This window comes from Gallus gallus, chromosome 2, assembly GCF_016699485.2.
Source record: "Gallus gallus isolate bGalGal1 chromosome 2, bGalGal1.mat.broiler.GRCg7b, whole genome shotgun sequence".
Taxonomy (NCBI): Eukaryota; Metazoa; Chordata; class Aves; order Galliformes; family Phasianidae; genus Gallus; species Gallus gallus.
This window is the reverse complement of record NC_052533.1, coordinates 101,791,646-101,809,757: the sequence shown is the minus strand read 5'-3', so window position 1 is coordinate 101,809,757 and position 18,112 is coordinate 101,791,646. Positions and strand designations below refer to the sequence as shown.

Here is an 18,112-nt window from a genome sequence, read left to right as displayed (position 1 = left end):
GTGCCATTGTCTCCAAGAAGGCTGCCTGCCCCAGCACCAGCCTTCCATTTTGTCAGTGGATGTGTTTGTACAATTATGTAGAAAGCCAGACTAGAAAACTGAAAACTAACCCAATCATGTCATTTCCCAACACAAGAGTAACTGGAAAGGCAGTACTGTCATTTGTTGGTTTGACAGATTAAAATCAACCAGGTACCAAAACCATGAAGAATTACAGTATGGAATTTGAATAATAATAATAATTTTTTTTTTTATGCTTTCTTTTACAGACACTTTACAAAACTCAGGTTAAGGAACTGAAGGAAGAAATTGATGAAAAGAATAAAGAAACTCAAAGAAAAATGCAGGAATTGCAAAATGAGAAGTATGCCCATTGTTTTTGTCAAATAGGCATAAGTTATTCCCTACTAAGTTTTTCACTTCCGAAGATTAGAATCAGATGTAAAATCTTTAATTCTTTCAAAACCAGGCAGGCTTCAGAACTGTTCTGTAACACCCTGCGAGATGGCAAATACACACAAGATTGCCTATGCTGACAGACAAATATGGCAATTCACATTTGCTTGGATTTGAAGCATAATGGCTGGACAAAGTGCTGACTTCTGAGCATTTCAGAGGATGTAAAATTTTGGAAAAAACATTCCAGCCTCTATTTGTTGTTCTTTTGTTTGTGAAACCGCTTTGATTGGATTACTACACCATCCTCATTAGTATTTAACATATTTCCATCTCCAAGAGAATAATTTAAGGGAAAGAAAATGAAAATACTTTAAATTCTGACTTTAGGATACCCTGATTACTTAAAACCAAACCAGTTACGTTAATTCAAAGTTAGAAAATGAGTAAAGAATTATCCTTTTTTTTTTAGCTTTTTTTTTCTAATGTATTCATTTACTTAACATCTATTTATTGTGAGGAGGGGGATTTAGCCTCATCCATGAGACACAGTTTCTCCTGTTGCGCTTGAGCATTAGCATTTCTAAGTAATCTAAAGGGAGAATGTTTTTGCAGTTGAAGTGATGTGTTTTGACCAGGTAAGAAAGGAAGAAATCAACGATGTGGTAATAAATATAAGAGTAGAACACATATCTACATAAAGTTGTCAAGAATAGTATCCAGTCAGTGGATTCCATAGCAATGTTTTCTTCACGGCATAAATGCCATTTTATTTTGCAGTGCAGGAAAGACCTTTGTTCTGAAGCGCACACTGCAGCAGTGTATTGCCTTTATTTTCCTCCCACGTTGTGAGTCATGTCACATGTTGCTGGATACATTTGACTCCTGGGTGCCAGAGTGGCTTGACATAGGTTTCCTTGCAAGTGCATATATGAGTGCTCTGCCTGTACTCTGACTGAGAGCAAGACGGTTTAGCTTGCATGCTGAACTGCCTGTCAAGCAGTAGATAAAATCTGCAACTCTTCATGCCAAAGCCTCCTTAGAACCACTGTACATTTTCAGAAATGTTATGTGGTTTTATTGCTCAAACAGTTGAGAGCACACAAGCAGTAATCCTCTGTGAACGATCAGTTAATAATGGTATGACTGAATATCTTTTGATGGACCACACTGTGCATGAAATTCAAATTCTTTATTCCTCAAAGACAGGATAACTTGAAATTTGATTCCCAAAGGGTTGGTGTTTTCTAGATGACTGAAATTGTAGTTGAATTATAGTAAGCTGACTGCTGTAGTTTTTTTATTCATCAAAATATAACAAGCACACAGAGTATTATTTTTAAAATCTAATTTTGGTTTTTAGGTAACTGAGATAATGATAACTAACTGAATGGTATAATTTGGATCTGTTTGTTTTTTGTGAAAATATGGAATGTTTTGCATAGAAAAGCAAAATCGTAATATCCTTTTTACAGAGAAACACTCACTACGCAGCTGGATTTAGCTGAAACCAAAGCTGAGTCGGAGCAGTTGGCACGGGCACTTCTTGAAGAGCAGTATTTTGAGTTGAGTCAGGAGAGCAAAAAAGCAGCATCACGACATAGGCAAGAAATGACAGATAAGGACAGCATCATAAGAAGGGTAATTGTCCAACTGGAAAGAAAAATCTTCTTATTTTAATTTGTAGTGTCTTGTGGGCATAATTAATGATTATTTAAGTATCTCAGTTTTGAGCTCAGACAATTAAAACATTTAAATCCCATCATCTGAACTAACAGAGAAATGTAGACGGTGAGAATCTGAGATGAGCTCATACTGTACATGAAGCCAATGTCTATAATTCAGTTATTAAGCCTTTTCCAGCCGCTTCCTGTCATTGCTCAATGTATTTAAATGTTTCAGAAAACTTGCTTAGATGGTGTACTGTGGAATATTAGTGTAAAACTGCTTAATCTTAAAAATATGTATATATACATGGAAATCTTGAGATTTTTCCCTCTGCTAAGCTATTTATTTAAAAGAACCCCTTCTCCCCTTGCTGTTTTTGAAGATACGTTATAGCATAGTTGTTGAGTATTAATATTGTGCTTATGAATGCCCTTAACTGAGAGTTTTCAAATAGCAATCCATATACACATAGCATTGCTATTTTATCACCATTTTCCCATTTAGCATCGTGTATGCAGATGCTCTTCAGAGTCCTGGGAGTGGAAAAGTGACCGTAACAGCTCATCTTGGGTCAATTACTGAAAGTTTTCTGTTAGCGTTGCCACATGTTAGGTCTCTATATGAAGGCAGTGAAAGTAATGTTAATTGCACCAACAGTCTGCCCTCTTAAGAGCTCTGACTTTCCAAAATGGAACAGTTTCTTAAAAAATGTTTAGACTGTCACACGGGCATAGAAAGAGAACCTTCTTGTCAGTATTCTTCCTGGTTTCAAATACTCTGATAATGTTTTTAGTGTTTGCTCGTTATGTAGCTAGCAAAGTGATCTCGATTTTGCCTTCTGGCAGTTAAAGCATAATGGTTTTTTTTTTAGAGTTTTGGGTTTTTTTTTTGCAAACCTGTTTAATTATTTACCTCTATGTACTTTGACTCAGACAAAATTTAGTTTTTGTACTGATCCATACCTGTATTTCATTATAAACATCAGTTATTTAGCACCTGGTTTGTTGAATCTTCGCTAGCCTTGAATGCTGGGGTTCTGTCATCTGTCTGCTGCTTTTCTTTCTGAATCCATTGGATCTGGTCTCTGGGTACTGTTTTTTCTGAAGTGCCACAAAATTAATTGTGAACCACCATATTCAATGACTGCAATCTATTTTTGATTGGATTTTTAATTATATGCTAGAGGATTTTTAAAAAGATGCTTCGTGAGACCAGCTGTATTCTAGAACCTTCAGGTATGTCAAGGCAGCTTAGAAGTATACCATTTTTACAGTTCAGTTTTGAAAGGTAAGCAGTTTTTTTTAATGTACACTTGCAGACATTCCAAGTAAAAGGCTGTTACAGATTAAGGATATTTAAGAAAATGATCTTATAAATACGGCACAATCTTTGTTTTAAAACGTATTTGTTTCCATTTAGCTGGAAGAAACTAACAGCACATTAACCAAAGATGTTGATTTAGTAACAAAAGAAAATTCAGAGATGAGTGAAAAAATGAAGAAACAGGAGGAAGGTATGTCATCTTTGGAGTTTCAAATCGCTTGTTATGGAGCACAAATGAATGTGAAGCATGTGTGAAAATGAAAATGGGAAATTGGGGAAGCATTCCTGTATGTCCTCCATAGTGGTGAAGTGACTTGATGGAAAATGTGTCATATTGAAATTGCATGTGGATTGCCACTCTCTGCCGTGTTTCTTCCATTCCCATTCACTGCCTTTTTATTGTTGAGAACAATTAAAACCTCAGCTTCAGCAGGCAGAAATAAGTGAGCTGCTGCACCTGCTTCCCTCAGATTTTAAAGCAAGTTAAAATGCAGGTTGCTGTAGGCATTATTAGGAGTGCCTGCCTGGTACGGCTCTTCCTTAGCCTGTCTGTCCAACACCTTTCTGCTGCCAGCTGTACCTCAAGTGCATGAAAAGTATTAGGGAGAAGTGGTATTTTACTCTTTTCACATTGCATGCAGTGTACTTAATGAAGTCTTTGTTTCTGTCTCTGGAACATACAGTAAGACAGCATCGATATTTCATCTTCCTTAAGACATCCTTTAATTTACAATTATGATCTTGTGCGTATCAGTGGATTTGCATTCTAATTTCTTGTATTCAGGATAAGTGGAAAATGAACTGTTGAAGTTGCTTTTGATTCTGCATTTGAGCAAAGGATGTGTAACCAGAACATGTATTTTAGTATCCGTTAACTGTAATATGAAAGACCTTATCAGTTGAGGTGCCGGTGTTGTTTTAAACACTGTGTAAGCAGGAAGGCATCCAGGAATATTTTCCTTTTGTTCTGCATTTCTGTAAGAGCAGGGATTTGGCAGGGACTGGGTGAGAAAGTTTTCAGTTTATTTGTATATATGTTAGTTTTATGATGTTTGCTAGTTGTAAGTATTTGAAAATTATTCTTTAAGTGCTTGTAGTTTTGATGGAGGAATCTTTACCAGTAAAATGCATTGTTTTAGAAACCTTGAGAAAAATCAGGAGACTGCAGGTGTGATAGATAGATTCCTTACGGTGTTTCATCTTGGTGCTACCAGTGAACAGGAGCAGTAGCACAAGACCAGTAATATTCATCAGATCAGTAACATTGATCATAATTTAGGTGACGCAATAGGAATAAGGGGAAATTAGAATGGTACAGTTTTATGTGATTAAGTTTAGGAATACTTACTTTGTCCTAAAATCTCAAAGTTGAATCTTACTTTAACAGAATATAAGCTGAAAAAAGAGGAAGAAATAAACAATATTAGAATGCAATATGAGAAGAGTATCAACAATGAGAGAACTCTGAAGACACAGGTATAACTTTTATGTAACTGGATAAAGTAAAAACAATGTTGTGTATCTGATGTATTTCAGCTTGGGGGTTTTTTTTTGTACAACTACCTTGTAGTGCTTGAGATTTCTGTTAATGCTAATCATGATGTGTAGTACATATTACTGATACTTAGAGTTTAAATAAATTTGTTTGAGTGCTTTTCGGGATTATTACTAGTATGAGTAAGGACAACTTCTACTGGTGAAGTATTTTTCAGGGGCTAGAGATAAGTTTTTCTGTACCAACTACGTTTCTGTGGTTTTGGGAAATCTACAGTTTTTAAAGACAGATGGAGATGATTGGAGAAGGTGGAATGGGGCAGGGGTTTGTCTTTTTCAAGCTCTTCTCTCCATTTTGGCTATTTGTATTGGGTGTTAGTATGAGAAATACAGTAACGAAGGTACACATTTTAATGTACCTACAGGGACATGTTTTCAGTTTTGGAGTTAATTACAATGATTTATTGAACTACACCTCTCCCATTCTGTTCTTAGATCATGAGGACTTGCACATTTTTGCTAATCCTCCAACTAGATAACCTTGGAAGCTTTATGTGACACTTGCTTTCATATATAACTTTTCTGACTTATCTTCTGTTTCTTGTAACAGGCTGTCAACAAACTGGCTGAGATAATGAATAGAAAAGATTTTAAAATAGATAGAAAGAAAGCAAGCATGCAGGATTTGAGGAAGAAAGAGAAGGAAAACCGAAAGCTACAATTGGAGCTTAATCAAGAAAAAGAGAAATTCAATCAGATGGTAGTGAAATACCAGAAGGAGCTTAATGAAATGCAAGCGGTAAAATAACCTTCATTTTTGTCACATTATGAAGTTCTCTGCCCAGAGAAAACGGGCAGCTCCTTGTGCCCTTGTGAAAAGGAATTCTGTTGCTAATGTATTAGGCTGCAGAATTTTAGTGCAGCTGCGTTTGTTCTCATTCATTTTCCCTTTCTCAATTGGTAACTGCAGAAGTGACTGGTAGGTTATGAGAACTGAATATTGTGTAGTACAGTATTCATATGGTTTTTCTCTGGAAGATTAAATTTATTGGCGAAAGTTCTATTAACATTTTCTATTTCAATGCATTGCATTTGATATTAATGCAATGCAAATGCATTCAATGCATTTGATATTGAACTTTTTTCCTAGACTTTAGGAACGCTTTTATGATAATAATTTATGTCAATGCTATCAAAAGTGTCTAGAGATTTTTGGGAAAAAAGAAGTAGTAAGGTGTTGTTTTTAAATACTTTGCTCCCATATTTTTTATACCATGGTGACAATGTATGTGTATACAAATACAGCAACTAGCAGAAGAATCAACATACAGGAATGAGCTACAGATGCAGCTGGATAGTAAAGAGAGTGACATAGAACAGCTACGAAGGAAAATTTTGGATCTCCAGCAAGGAATGGATTCCACCAGTGTTTCGAGTCTACAGCCAGATGAAATTGATGGAAATCTTTCAGGTAAGAGGAAAGCATATTTGAAGTAGTTGTTTCTGTGCATACGTATAGTTTTGGAAGGTCCATTCTTCCAGGCTTTCAAATAAGCCACTGCCTTCTTTAAAATACCTTCCAACTATCTTTCTGTGTCACGTTTCTACTTCTATTTTTAAATTTATTTTTCAGCTTCATAGTTCAGCTGCTCATACTTAGTCTACTAATTCCTTCTTGCATCACACCTCTATTTTATGGCACGGTATTACCGTAACTTTCCACTTCTGTGGAAAGAACATCTTTATAGCTGTCACTGGTGTTTGAATATAGTAACTACAATTTGCAGTGTAGAGTGAATCCAGTAGAGGGCCAGCATATTTCCATAATGTCTTGGTTGCATTTTGTATCTTGAATGCAAAATTGCCTTCATCTTGTTTGTTAGTCGTAGTGACGTAGCATTTCTATGAGAAGTGGCAACAATTATCTGTGTGGAAGGAAAAAAAAAACACCAAACTGTAGAAATTTCTGTAATGCATACCTGAATATGGTATTCTGATTCAACAGTATAGAAGAATAACAAGTTAGTAATTCCCATACAGTTTCAGTTGCAGACATTGTATTTGGAGGCCCACTGTTAACATTGGTTAGTGATTTCCCACCCCTCAATATTTGCAGAGTGTAATAACTGTGTTTACGTTTGTATATCCCTGGATAGGGGTAGTAATAATCAGCATCTTCTCCACCATTTTCGGCAAAATGGCTGTTGTATAATATACTGAAAAAAGCCCCTCATCACTTGCCTCCATCTGGTAACATCTTCCCTATTTCCTTAAAATTAATGCTAAGTCAATGTGACAGTCTGCTAGATCTGGGAAAGTTTATAGGAGCCTGCTCTTTCTTTGTCTGCCTCATATGGTATGTTGTTTCCAGTTTTCCCTTTGCAGTTGTGCATTTTTAAGCATCTGTTTGTCCAAACTGCCACTTTGATTTTGGGGGCAGAAATTTTCCAAGTCGTGGCAAGTCAGCTGTAACTTTATCACTGTTAATTAAAATATCATAATTACTGGAACTTAATGTCTTTCCCTTTGTCTTCTATAGTCCTGACCTCTCGATTTCTACTTTACCAACCTTTCATTTCCCTTCATTTTCTGCCCTCTTTTTTCCACATGCCTCTTACTTTTATTGCAGTTGTGCTTCTGATGTTAGTATTTCATACAGGTAGGACCTCTAATATATCTTATTAGGCTATTTTATATATGTTTTTTAAATATGTTTTGATTTTGTCCTTAGAATGTGTTGGGTTTTTTTGTTTGTTTGTTTGTTTGTTTGAGTGAGGCTCTGAATTGATCAGAATCTAAGTGGCAATTTAGGTAATTTAAGGAGATTGTGACATTAGTATGATCATACTTCACACTTCCATTTTTCAAGTAGAGAGCACAGGAGGACTATGCTAGCATTGTAAGCAGGAAAAGAAAGCCAGTCTTTAGAGTGTACATACCCTATGCCATAAAAGAGGGAGTCAACAGAATCGTAGTAAGATAAAGGTTGTATGGGACCTCTGGAGGTCATGTGGTCAAGCCCATGCTCAAATGAGGGCACCGAGAGCAAGTTGCCCATCATCCATCACCGCGTCCAGGTGACTTTTGAAGGTATCCAAGGAGGAAAGTCCACAGCCTTGGTGTCCACTTGGATCCCCCAGGTCCTGCCCTCCTGTACGTCCCAGTGTGTGGGAGTTGCTCCTGCCCAGGTGCAGGACTCTACTCTTCTCCTTTTTTAACTTCATGAGTTTCTTGTCAGCTCATCTCCCCAGCCTTTCAGGGACCCCTGGATGGCTTTGTGTCCTTCTGGCGAGTCAGCCAGTCCTCACAGATTTGTGTTGTCAGCATATTTACTTACGATGCGCTTAACAAATAATCTGTATTGTGGAGTAAAGTTGTCAAGAATGACAAGGAGCTGGGATCTTCTGCTTGCTACTGGCCTTCAACTAGACTCAGTGTTTCAGTTGATGTCTCCTGTATTACCATCCTTGCTGAAGCAGTTGGAATAATATGCGTTTCAGTTATGCCTTTAGAATGCCTCTTTCTCTTGGCTAGGCTGACCAAGTCTCAATACTTGTAAAAAAAGAGTTGCTCTTTTTGAAGACAAAACTTAATCATGAACTTCAAGGGTTTTTTCCTAACTATTAGAGGGGACACTTAACCTGTTGTGAATTGGTTGTTTTCATCTGAATTGAAAGATCATAGAATCGTAGAATTATTTGAATTGGAAGGGAGCCTTAAAGGTCATCTAGCCCAACTCCCCTGCGGTGAACAGGGACACCTACAGCTCAGTCAGGTTGCTCAGATTCCTGTTCAGCCTGACCTTGAGTGTCTCCAAGGACAGGGCATCTACCACATCTCTGGGCAACCTGTTCAGAGGTTCAGGTAATTTGAACAGTTGAGTTGCCTGGCAGTTTCAATAGAAGGAATATTTTAATTTATGTTATTACCTGGTATTTTACACAGACAGGGTAGAACAATGAATGTGGAAAAGATACTGTGTTGTTCCTGAAGGCACCTGTATTACTCAGCTCAAAAACAACAAAAGCTCATGAATAAGTACAGCAGTGGTTCTAACTTAGTAATAGAACTCCTACTTATCATCCTGAATCACAATTGTGGCAATATGAATATTAGCCACGAAGGTGTTTAAAATGCAAATCCATCTTCTCATATGCATTGAGAGATAAGTATAAGAGTTGTAGTTTTCACAGATGTTTTTTCTTCATATTCTCTTTGGGTCCAGCTGACCATCAGGTATTTTTTCAAGGCCTATCTCCTTCTTGTTGCTTTTTAGAGACGAAGTTGGAAAATTTTTTTCCATAGTGTGGATAGCTCATATTTTCTTAATTACTTAATTGGAACACTCATAAATATTATTTGTCTGGATCAGATATTTGTGAAATGTTGAGATGGGCATTTGCAGTTGTTAGCTAACTCTGTCAAGGGAAATCAAAAAGCACTGTAAACATTACTCCAGATGAACGCTAGTGACAAGGCTGGAACAAAATAGCTCATCTACCCTTTCATGAGTACATTTAGTTCCAGACTCAAGTTAGCTGTTGCTGGAAAGGAGCACATTCAGGAAATATTTTTGACTGCAATACATTATTCACAGTTCAGAAATTCTCTCTCATTCAAATAGGATTTGCTCACCAGAATAGATTTATAGTAGACAGAAAAGAATGTCAACCAGTTCACTTGTAATAACTTACCCACTTCTGCCTTTGAAATTTCTTCCAGGATGTACTGAAATAGAAGTGAACTTAGGGAAATATTCCTCCTCATGCTATCTGTATAAACAATGTAGTACTTGATGGTTCTTTAAAATCTGTCATTGTTGGATCTTTCCAAATTTTCATATGGCACAATTACCCAAGATGTGCAGTATTCCTTTAGAACCACTGTAGTACGTTCATTAGTAGCAGGTAATCAGGTTGGTTCTTGTTTGGTTGGTTGTTTTCTAAAGAGGACGTCACCATTAGCATATTTCCAAATTGCTGAAAACCAGAATAATCTTTTCTTGATGTAAAATTAATTGTCAAGGAAGACAATTAATACTCAACGTAGGGTGAGCATTAGTTGCAATGCCTACAGACAGAATGTTTCCATTTCTAAAGCCATGGTTTAACAGTAGCTGAGAGGAGGAGAGGGGGCCTCTCAGGTCCTCTGCAGGTCTTATTCGGGTAGAAGAGGCAGGGAAACCTGGTATTCCTTAATTGTTCCAGGCAGATTTCTTGTTGGGAAGAGTTCTGCATTTCTCCAGATAGGATTTGAGCAGTTCACTGTCCCCACTCAGTATTTTGAGACTTTCCTGTAGTCTGCTGAGAGGTGATAAAGAGGTGATTCTGTCTTCTTATGTCTTTTATTGTGGTCCTCTTTTAAATATTGTATGCTGTAAGAGTAATGTTTGGAAAGCTGTGTTTGTTTCACACGCACACATAGTTTTAATGCCAGGTGGGGCTGTTATTCAGGCAGGCTTATTTTTCTTGTGACCTTTCTCTGTATAATTGTTAAATTGGTAATTTCGTGATAACAGAATAAATGATTTTAAAGTAGTTTTTGGAAAGCTGTCCACTGAAAATCTGAATAAAATGCTTGTCTCTTATTCCTTATATCTAGTTGATTCTTCCTGCATTCCTTATTTATTTATCTCCTATGCTTATCTTCTGTGAGTAATGGAACACCTGTGTAGCTTTGCTTGCTCTTGTGCGCTCTTTTTGTTTCCCTTGGGAAATGTGGATCTGATTTACTTGCTGCATCTTCCTGCTGAACATTTTCCTGTAGCCCCTATGAGTGTTAAATGGTATTTACGTTGAGAATTTCTGAATCACCCTCCATTTAAGCTGTAACATACTTCCAAAGCCAAGTCTTTTCTGTGGCCTGAGCCTTTGCAAACAGCGTACATTGTGTTTAAATGTTGACATCAAGGAAAGCAGCTTCACTTTATTCTGCAGTAACTGTACGATAAAGTGTTAGCTTGTGATGGAGCATGAAATAAATGCTTATATCTTCCTTTTATTCAGCTGTGCTTTTTATTCTGCTTTGCTGAATTGGTAATTGCCTATTACTGCATGTAGTACATTTTCCTTTCCAGTAGTGGTTTGCTTTGTGTTATTTTACTTTACTATATATAATCATTTAATATAAATAATAACATAAATATATACAATTACTTACTGGTTTGATTTTTCTTTTTAAACTAGAATCAAGGCTGGAAGGTTGGCTTTCAATACCAAACAAGGGAAACATAAAGCGACACGGCTGGAAGAAACAGGTACGGATGGATTGCTTTTTTCTTCCCTAACTCCCTTGAAAAGTGTTGAGTTTTTTGTTGTTTTGTTTTGTTTTTAGGCATGCAGTAATGGCGGAATTGGCTTTACAGCTTATATGTAAGGAGCAAAAAAAGTTAATGAGAGTAATCTTGTGTGTATATATTGCTTTATAGAGAAAGAAAATGATGTAACAGAAGGACAGATATGCAACATGTATCAGGAGTTTTTGTTTGATACCTAAAGCTGACTCTTGTTCTAGAATTGATTTATCCAGATTGCTGTCAGACTTTTGGCAGTGCTTAGGCACAAAACACATTACTTTATTCTACTCTTAATTATCTAAAAGATTACATCCTTTTTCTGTCAGAATACATCTTGTAGGCATCTCTACGTGTCTTTTAGAATATTCATTCACACTTGGATGATTAAATTTGTGAACTTCAGATAAACTCAGCTTCTCTCCACTAAAAGACTCAAACTTCTTCAGGGATGCAAGATATTGTAGTCACTTACTCCATTCATACTCTTCTAGTTTAAGAAATAGTCCCTGCACTTTGAGGGTATTTGAGCTGCAAGTGGTTGCCTCTGTAAAACAAATCATGCTGACAAGATTCATTAAGCTGAGTTTCAGGCTGCTGAATGAGGGGCCGGCCATGTTGAGTGGAGTGTGTATTTTGTTGGCTGAACTACACTGCATCTGAAACAATGTATGCAGTGTGATAACTGAATTCTATCGTAGTCAGAATTTGCATTTGTTACCAGTGGTCATTTTAAGGCTTTACTCTCACTGTGAAAGGCAGAGGTGTATACTTCAAAGGCAAAGAAGGCATCAGCTTTTTCTGATGAAGTAGATCAAAAGAGTACAAGCACAGAGGTTTTCTATGGTAGGGCACATTGCAAGAGGCTTGCATCATGAAGACTTAGTAGTTACTCACCTTGATCGGGAGGACCTGAGATCAGTAGTTGAGATGTGCTCAGCTGAAGCGTGCAGCTTGAGGAACACACGTGTCAGACACTTTACTATGAACTTGCTAAGGTCACTTTCATATTCAGATTGTGAAGTCAGACTCATTGCTGTGTAATGAGGAAACTCAGTCTGCTCTTGTAGGAGGTGTCATGCAGAAACTCATTCAGTTACCTACCAGTAACTGGAATCCAAGATGCATTGTTTGTGTATTCTCCTATTTCCCTTACTTTTGAGTTGTATTATGCCAGAATATGGACCTGAATATGGACAGCCCATCTTTTAGATGCTTTTTTATACATATACCTTTAATATATTGTTTCTAAAATGCTTGAGATGACAGGGGAGGAACTGCCCTCAGCGGTGGCTGAGCTTTTGCCTATGGGCAGTTGTAGCAAAGACGTTGGACTGGCAGGTCCTAGTAAAGGGCAACAAGCAGTGAATGCTATAGATCTGAGCTCGCTGGGAAGTGCTTAGGTTAGTGGTGTTTGACCTTAACTTGCTTGTGGGTTACAAAACTTATTTTCTCTGGGCAGATAGCTTTGTAATTCCTATCATATGAACAAATTTTTATAATTCTGTGTGATTAGGAGCAGCACTAGGAAGGTGTCTGTGTGCTTTAAGTTGAGGACAATATTAATGAGCTTTTGGGGATGGGAGGGCAGATGCTGCAGGCATACTGAACATTTGGGAAAGAGGAGTGTTGCAAAAGAATGTTTGTTTCTCTTCCCTTTTTTTGTCTTCTGCAAACCTTTCCTTTACTGTTTCAGTTTATTCCTAGACTTGGAATGTATACCAGACTATCACCTGCTCACTCTTACTGCTGATTTGCTTTTGCTCCTTGTTGTATTAGTCCGTTAGATAGGAATTAGATTCTGAGCTCAGTTGCTAACTCCTGCAGGCTACCAATTATTTGGTGCAAAGCACCAGTGAGTCCTGCAGGTCTCTGGACTACAAAAGGTGTTCACAATGTATCAACAAGTGATACTCTGCGTTCTAGGAGCTGCTCAGGGTTGGAGTAATTTTTTGCATCAACTTTGCAGTCTCAAATGAAATTTGAATTCTGTATGGATAGACTTCCAAAGTCATTGTGGGCACTGTGGAATTCGGCCATGGCAATACACAATCACTGTGGATGTATCGTTGCACAGCTGTCAGGAGTATCTCTGGATGAGGACTTAAATATCTCTTGATACTAGTTGAAAAGCCTGAGTTAAAAAAAAAAAAAGGAGATTTTTCATGTTCTTAGGAAAATACAACTCGATAAGTGTTTCTTTTTAGTATTCAATTTTAACTTGTTTTTACCTTTTCTCTTCCCAGTACGTTGTGGTGAGCAGTAAAAAGATACTGTTCTATAATGATGAAAAGGACAAGGACCAATCTAATCCATCCATGGTACTGGACATAGAGTAAGTACAGTTACTCTTAGCTTTGTGTTGGCAAAAGAGCGCTGTGTTCAAGCTGATAAGAGATCTATCAGCTTGGAATCAAAATTCCATGAATAGCTTTGAATTTCCTGTACCAACTGGAAAATGTCTCTTTGCATGTATTTCAGGATGCTGTTATCTTTCATGGAAGATCCTGTGGTTTTTGGGTTTTTTTTTGTATTGCTATGGTTAAAAGAAAGAAACCGAATCACAGGATAGTGTGGGTCTTTCTGTAGTCACTGGTCTGTTTTTGCGGAAGAGATGAGGCTTCTTATGACAGGGACAGAAACAGTGGAACCTACCTGTTCTTTCTCTTTTTATGATTTGGTGTTACTTTTTATCTATGCTAGTTAAAGTTTGGGATGGGTGGTAAGTTGTGGCACAGCCCCCCGATATTTTAATGACTGGTTTGTCCTGTTACTTCAAACAGCGGTTTTCTAATGCAGGTCGTGATATCTGTGGGACACACCAAAGTAAGGCACAGGCTCTCTGATTTTAGGTCTCATCCCCTTGCCTCATAACTTGTTCTTGCAGTCTGAGAAGGGATTGGTGTTGACCAAGCTCAAAGCATTTCTAAATTTTCCAGACAATTTCTGTTAAAGAGGAAAAATAAATAAATTGCGTCCCCTGTATGTTGGTTGTACGTAAGGAAAGATGTTTCATGTATCACTGAAACCCATCACTGTTACATGATTGGCTGTGATGTTTGAACAGCTGACCGTTATGGGACCTTATAGAGTAGTAATGGGAGAAAGGCTTTAAAATGCATGAAGCAATCTATCAGTGACTAAGAAATATAGGGGCCTACAAGGAATCACCAAATCAGGGCACACGTAAGCTGCCATTTGCATGTAAACAGAAAAAGCATGATTTTCTCTTCGATCTGTTTCTTATTCTCTTCATAAACATCTGTTATGGCTACTGTTGAGAAGAGATTGTTGGGCTGGATAGGCTTTAGATCTTCACCCAGTGCGGGATGATGTTTGTTTCAATTTTAACAGCATTTTCAATACTTTGTGCCCCAGATTGATCTTTATGATCTTTTGGCATTGATTGCTTCTCACTTGATAATGTGACAAAAGGGGGAAAAAAACCCACCTGTACTTCCATCCAGGGTTATCAGTATGCTTTTTTAGTAATAGTATAGACTTCCCAGTGTTCTAAGAAAGAATTGGAAAGCCTTTTTCACAGCTAAGTTTTCCACCGTGGATCTTGAACCTGTAGTAACATCATCCTCTTTCCATGCTATGAAATGTCTTGGTTTTACTTGGGTAAGGCTGACTACATTTACTAGACAAGATCTATAAGGTATTAGTGAATTCCTAAAACCATATTGCAGCCTTGAAGTATGTAATTTTGCTTGCATAAACAAGATTTGGAAGAACTTGAAAGCAATTTGATTATAGTCACGTTTTCTGATTGATCTTTCTTTTAATCTAGTAAGCTGTTCCACGTCCGACCTGTAACTCAAGGAGATGTATATAGAGCAGAAACTGAAGAAATTCCTAAAATATTCCAGGTAAAAAGGAAGTGAATTGCCATTCCTGTTCCAATTCTTTTCAAGAAAGCATTTGGTGATTTTAGAAATTGTATAGAAATATTTAGTGCTTCAACAGTAACATGCAGTATTCCTTTTTCAGATTCTGTATGCTAATGAGGGGGAATGCAGGAAGGATGTGGAGGTAGAATCAGTCCAGCCTGCAGAGAAGACAAACTTTCTAAATCATAAAGGCCATGAATTTATTCCAACAATATACCACTTTCCAGCCAACTGTGAGGCCTGTGCCAAACCTCTTTGGCATGTCTTTAAACCCCCAGCTGCCCTGGAATGTCGAAGATGCCATGTGAAGTGCCATAGAGACCACTTGGATAAAAAGGAGGAGTTAATTGCACCGTGCAAAGGTATCAGTACTGCTTAAGAAAAGGCAGCTTTGAGAAGCCTTTGCAGGGAGGCCTTTGATGTAATTAATGTGGCTCAGCTGTGAGAGCATGAGGGTTTTTGCCCAGGTACTGGTCCACTACTTGGTTCCTGAGCCATTCTTTCTGTTGCTTGATATTTGGCTGTGTTGGGGACAATGCAGCGACCACATCACCAAGCTGTGCTGAGACCTTTGAAGAGTGGTTCTTTAGCCACTTCACGAACTGGGGGCAAAGTTTCCTCTCCCTGCTCCTGTGAAATGGAGTATTTGGGATATGTGCTCTGGAAGTCAGTCGTAAGGTACCCACACAGCTTTCTAGCATAAGCCTGAAATCAGTGCAAGTTGTCTCATTACTTGAGTGTTAAAGTCAAGAGTATTAAAGAAGAGAGAGAAATATTGAAATAATATTTGTAATTTCCCCTGCTGGTTGTCATACTCTAAAAATACAAACCATTCCAGGTGCGTATGTTGGTGCTGTTGTTCTTTATGGTGGAACAACTGGTAGGTCGTGCTCCTCGTTCTGATAAGGAATTCATCTTCTGCCTTTCACTTACAGTGAGTTACGACGTAACTTCAGCGAGAGATATGTTGTTGCTGGCATCCTGTCAAGATGAACAGAAGAAATGGGTGACTCATTTAGTAAAGAAGATCCCGAAGAACCCACCGTCTGCTTTTGTTCGTGCTTCTCCTAGAACTATGTCTACAAGATCCTCAGCAAACCAGTCATTCCGAAAAGCTGTTAAAAATACTTCTGGAAAAACGAGGTGAGAAACTACAAAGGCTGTGGATCTTTTAAACTAAAAACGTAGATACCTGTTGGTAAAATCTTACTTAAGAGGAAATTGTGAAATAACGCCTTAGTGAAGACTGTAGAGCAGGTGGTCTGAACCTGTGCTCAAATCCTGAAAGCAGGAATAGACAGAATTCATCATTCTCATTGCTCTCTCATTTCCTGCCTTCTCCTGTCCTATGAGTTGGTAGTAAAGCTGTTTGTGGCCCTGTGTGGTAACCTGAGCCAGATTTAAAATACCCTTTTTTTTAAGGCTAGAACTGGTTAAATTTATTTTTAATCTGCATCCTCACACAGCATAGCATGTTCCTTTTTCCAAGAATAGGTGAGTAGGTGGGCAGGTTGAAGTGGAAACTAAGGGAAGAGTCATTCTGGATTGCAGGACATCAATTTAGAAGCGCTGCCAAACATTCCTTGCATGAAATGTGTTAAATGCAAACTCCTGTGCACAAGGAGGCATTGAGTATATTATGGAACGTCCACCTTCAGAGGCATGCAGTAAAAAAGAATAGATAGAAAGAGTGCTGATTTCCTCATCGAAGACTGGAGAAAAGCAATGAAAATGTTTTAATTTAGTATCTGTTAGTTTTTCCTTTCTGAAGTATGTCTCTGCACTGTTCCTGTCCTGTCTGTCTTCCTGTACACTGTGGGATGAGCAGGTGCTCTGAAGCAGAACTTCAGCTGCTCCTTCTGCTGCCACCCACCCCTGCTGTTGCCATAAGAAGCTTCCTACAAAGGGGCTCTTACGTGATCAACTGATGTGAAATTTTCAGGATAAACTCTATTTGAAATACCTGCTTACAGGTTACGCTTCATTTCCATCTGTGAGGGACATTTCTCAGCTTTAATGTAATGAATGATGTCAGAAAAGTGCATTTTTACTGTCTTCCTGAAACGCATAATAAGCGTCTCTTTAAAGGTTGAAGTGGTTGAAGAGGTTGAAGGATTGGAAAGAATTATGGTAATATGCCATTTTTGTGCATCTTTAAGCTGTATTAACTGGGATAATCTAAAACAACACTTAAATGATCCCGACTGTACACTTCAGGAATCATTCTCTGTTATTTGAGTATATTTGTTCTTCCCCTGTGCTGCCAGACCTTGCCCACGTAAAGCTCCCATTCTTTATTTCACATTGTCACCATTCAGAAATGGATACTCACATGGTTTCCTGCATCTTTTCAACGTCTTGGAGCGCAGGCTGCGATGTGTGAATCAAACAGATAACGGTTGTGTGACTTTCCAAGAGTTTGGCCTGACTCCCTCAGCAAACTTGTTGATGTAATTGATATTTCACCTTGGAGGTTTTGTTTCTTACTTATGTTTACCGTGGAAATAGTTTCTGAGAACATGTCATTAATCTACAGCAAGCTCTGTTTTACCGCTGCGTATTGTAGGCACCAAGTATGGAGGAAGAGGAATATTGAGCATAAGCAATTTAGAGAGGCACAGCTGTTGGCCAGCAAGAGTGCTAGGTACGTGTGTGCTGCCAGCCTGCTGTGCTGTGTGTGAGATGTATGCAGGAGGCAGGTGGGGAGCCCGCACAGCTCACTGCTGCTTGAGGAGCTGCTTGGGCGGCTTTGCGGCACGCTCCATCCCCAGCACAGAGGGAGACAGCTGACACTTGCAGGGTTAACTGCAACAACATGGGGCTTGCGTGGCGCTTGCAGACAATGTGAGCAGATGAGGAAAAGACAGCTAGCATGTAAGTATTAGAAAAAGATGAGATAGGAACTTGTTCTGAGCTGTTTTGTTGTGGATAGTTTCCTAACCCTCAGACAGATTTGCTGCTACTGCTGGCTACGAACCAGTTAGTGACTGCTGTGATGTGTCGTGGCCGGCCTGTGCCCGCATTGCACCGCACATTATATTCTGTG

The 18,112-nt window shown here is 38.3% G+C and overlaps 1 protein-coding gene across 2 annotated transcripts in view; it reads left to right on the top strand.

The window, feature by feature from the left end:
* ROCK1 (Rho-associated, coiled-coil containing protein kinase 1) overlaps positions 1-18,112 on the top strand; it is a 77,877-nt gene that overhangs the window by 56,879 nt on the left and 2,886 nt on the right. The window contains exons 22-33 of one of the 2 annotated variants that reach the window (XM_015277931.4): positions 270-364; positions 1,872-2,037; positions 3,484-3,577; positions 4,775-4,863; positions 5,492-5,680; positions 6,187-6,352; positions 11,067-11,137; positions 13,420-13,508; positions 14,967-15,045; positions 15,167-15,428; positions 16,002-16,209; positions 17,633-17,710. In XM_015277931.4, the coding sequence (XP_015133417.2) occupies positions 270-364; positions 1,872-2,037; positions 3,484-3,577; positions 4,775-4,863; positions 5,492-5,680; positions 6,187-6,352; positions 11,067-11,137; positions 13,420-13,508; positions 14,967-15,045; positions 15,167-15,428; positions 16,002-16,209; positions 17,633-17,710 (1,586 nt within the window). The remainder of the gene's footprint in view (positions 1-269; positions 365-1,871; positions 2,038-3,483; positions 3,578-4,774; positions 4,864-5,491; positions 5,681-6,186; positions 6,353-11,066; positions 11,138-13,419; positions 13,509-14,966; positions 15,046-15,166; positions 15,429-16,001; positions 16,210-17,632; positions 17,711-18,112) is intronic. The other variant, NM_001199448.2, reaches the window with a different exon arrangement.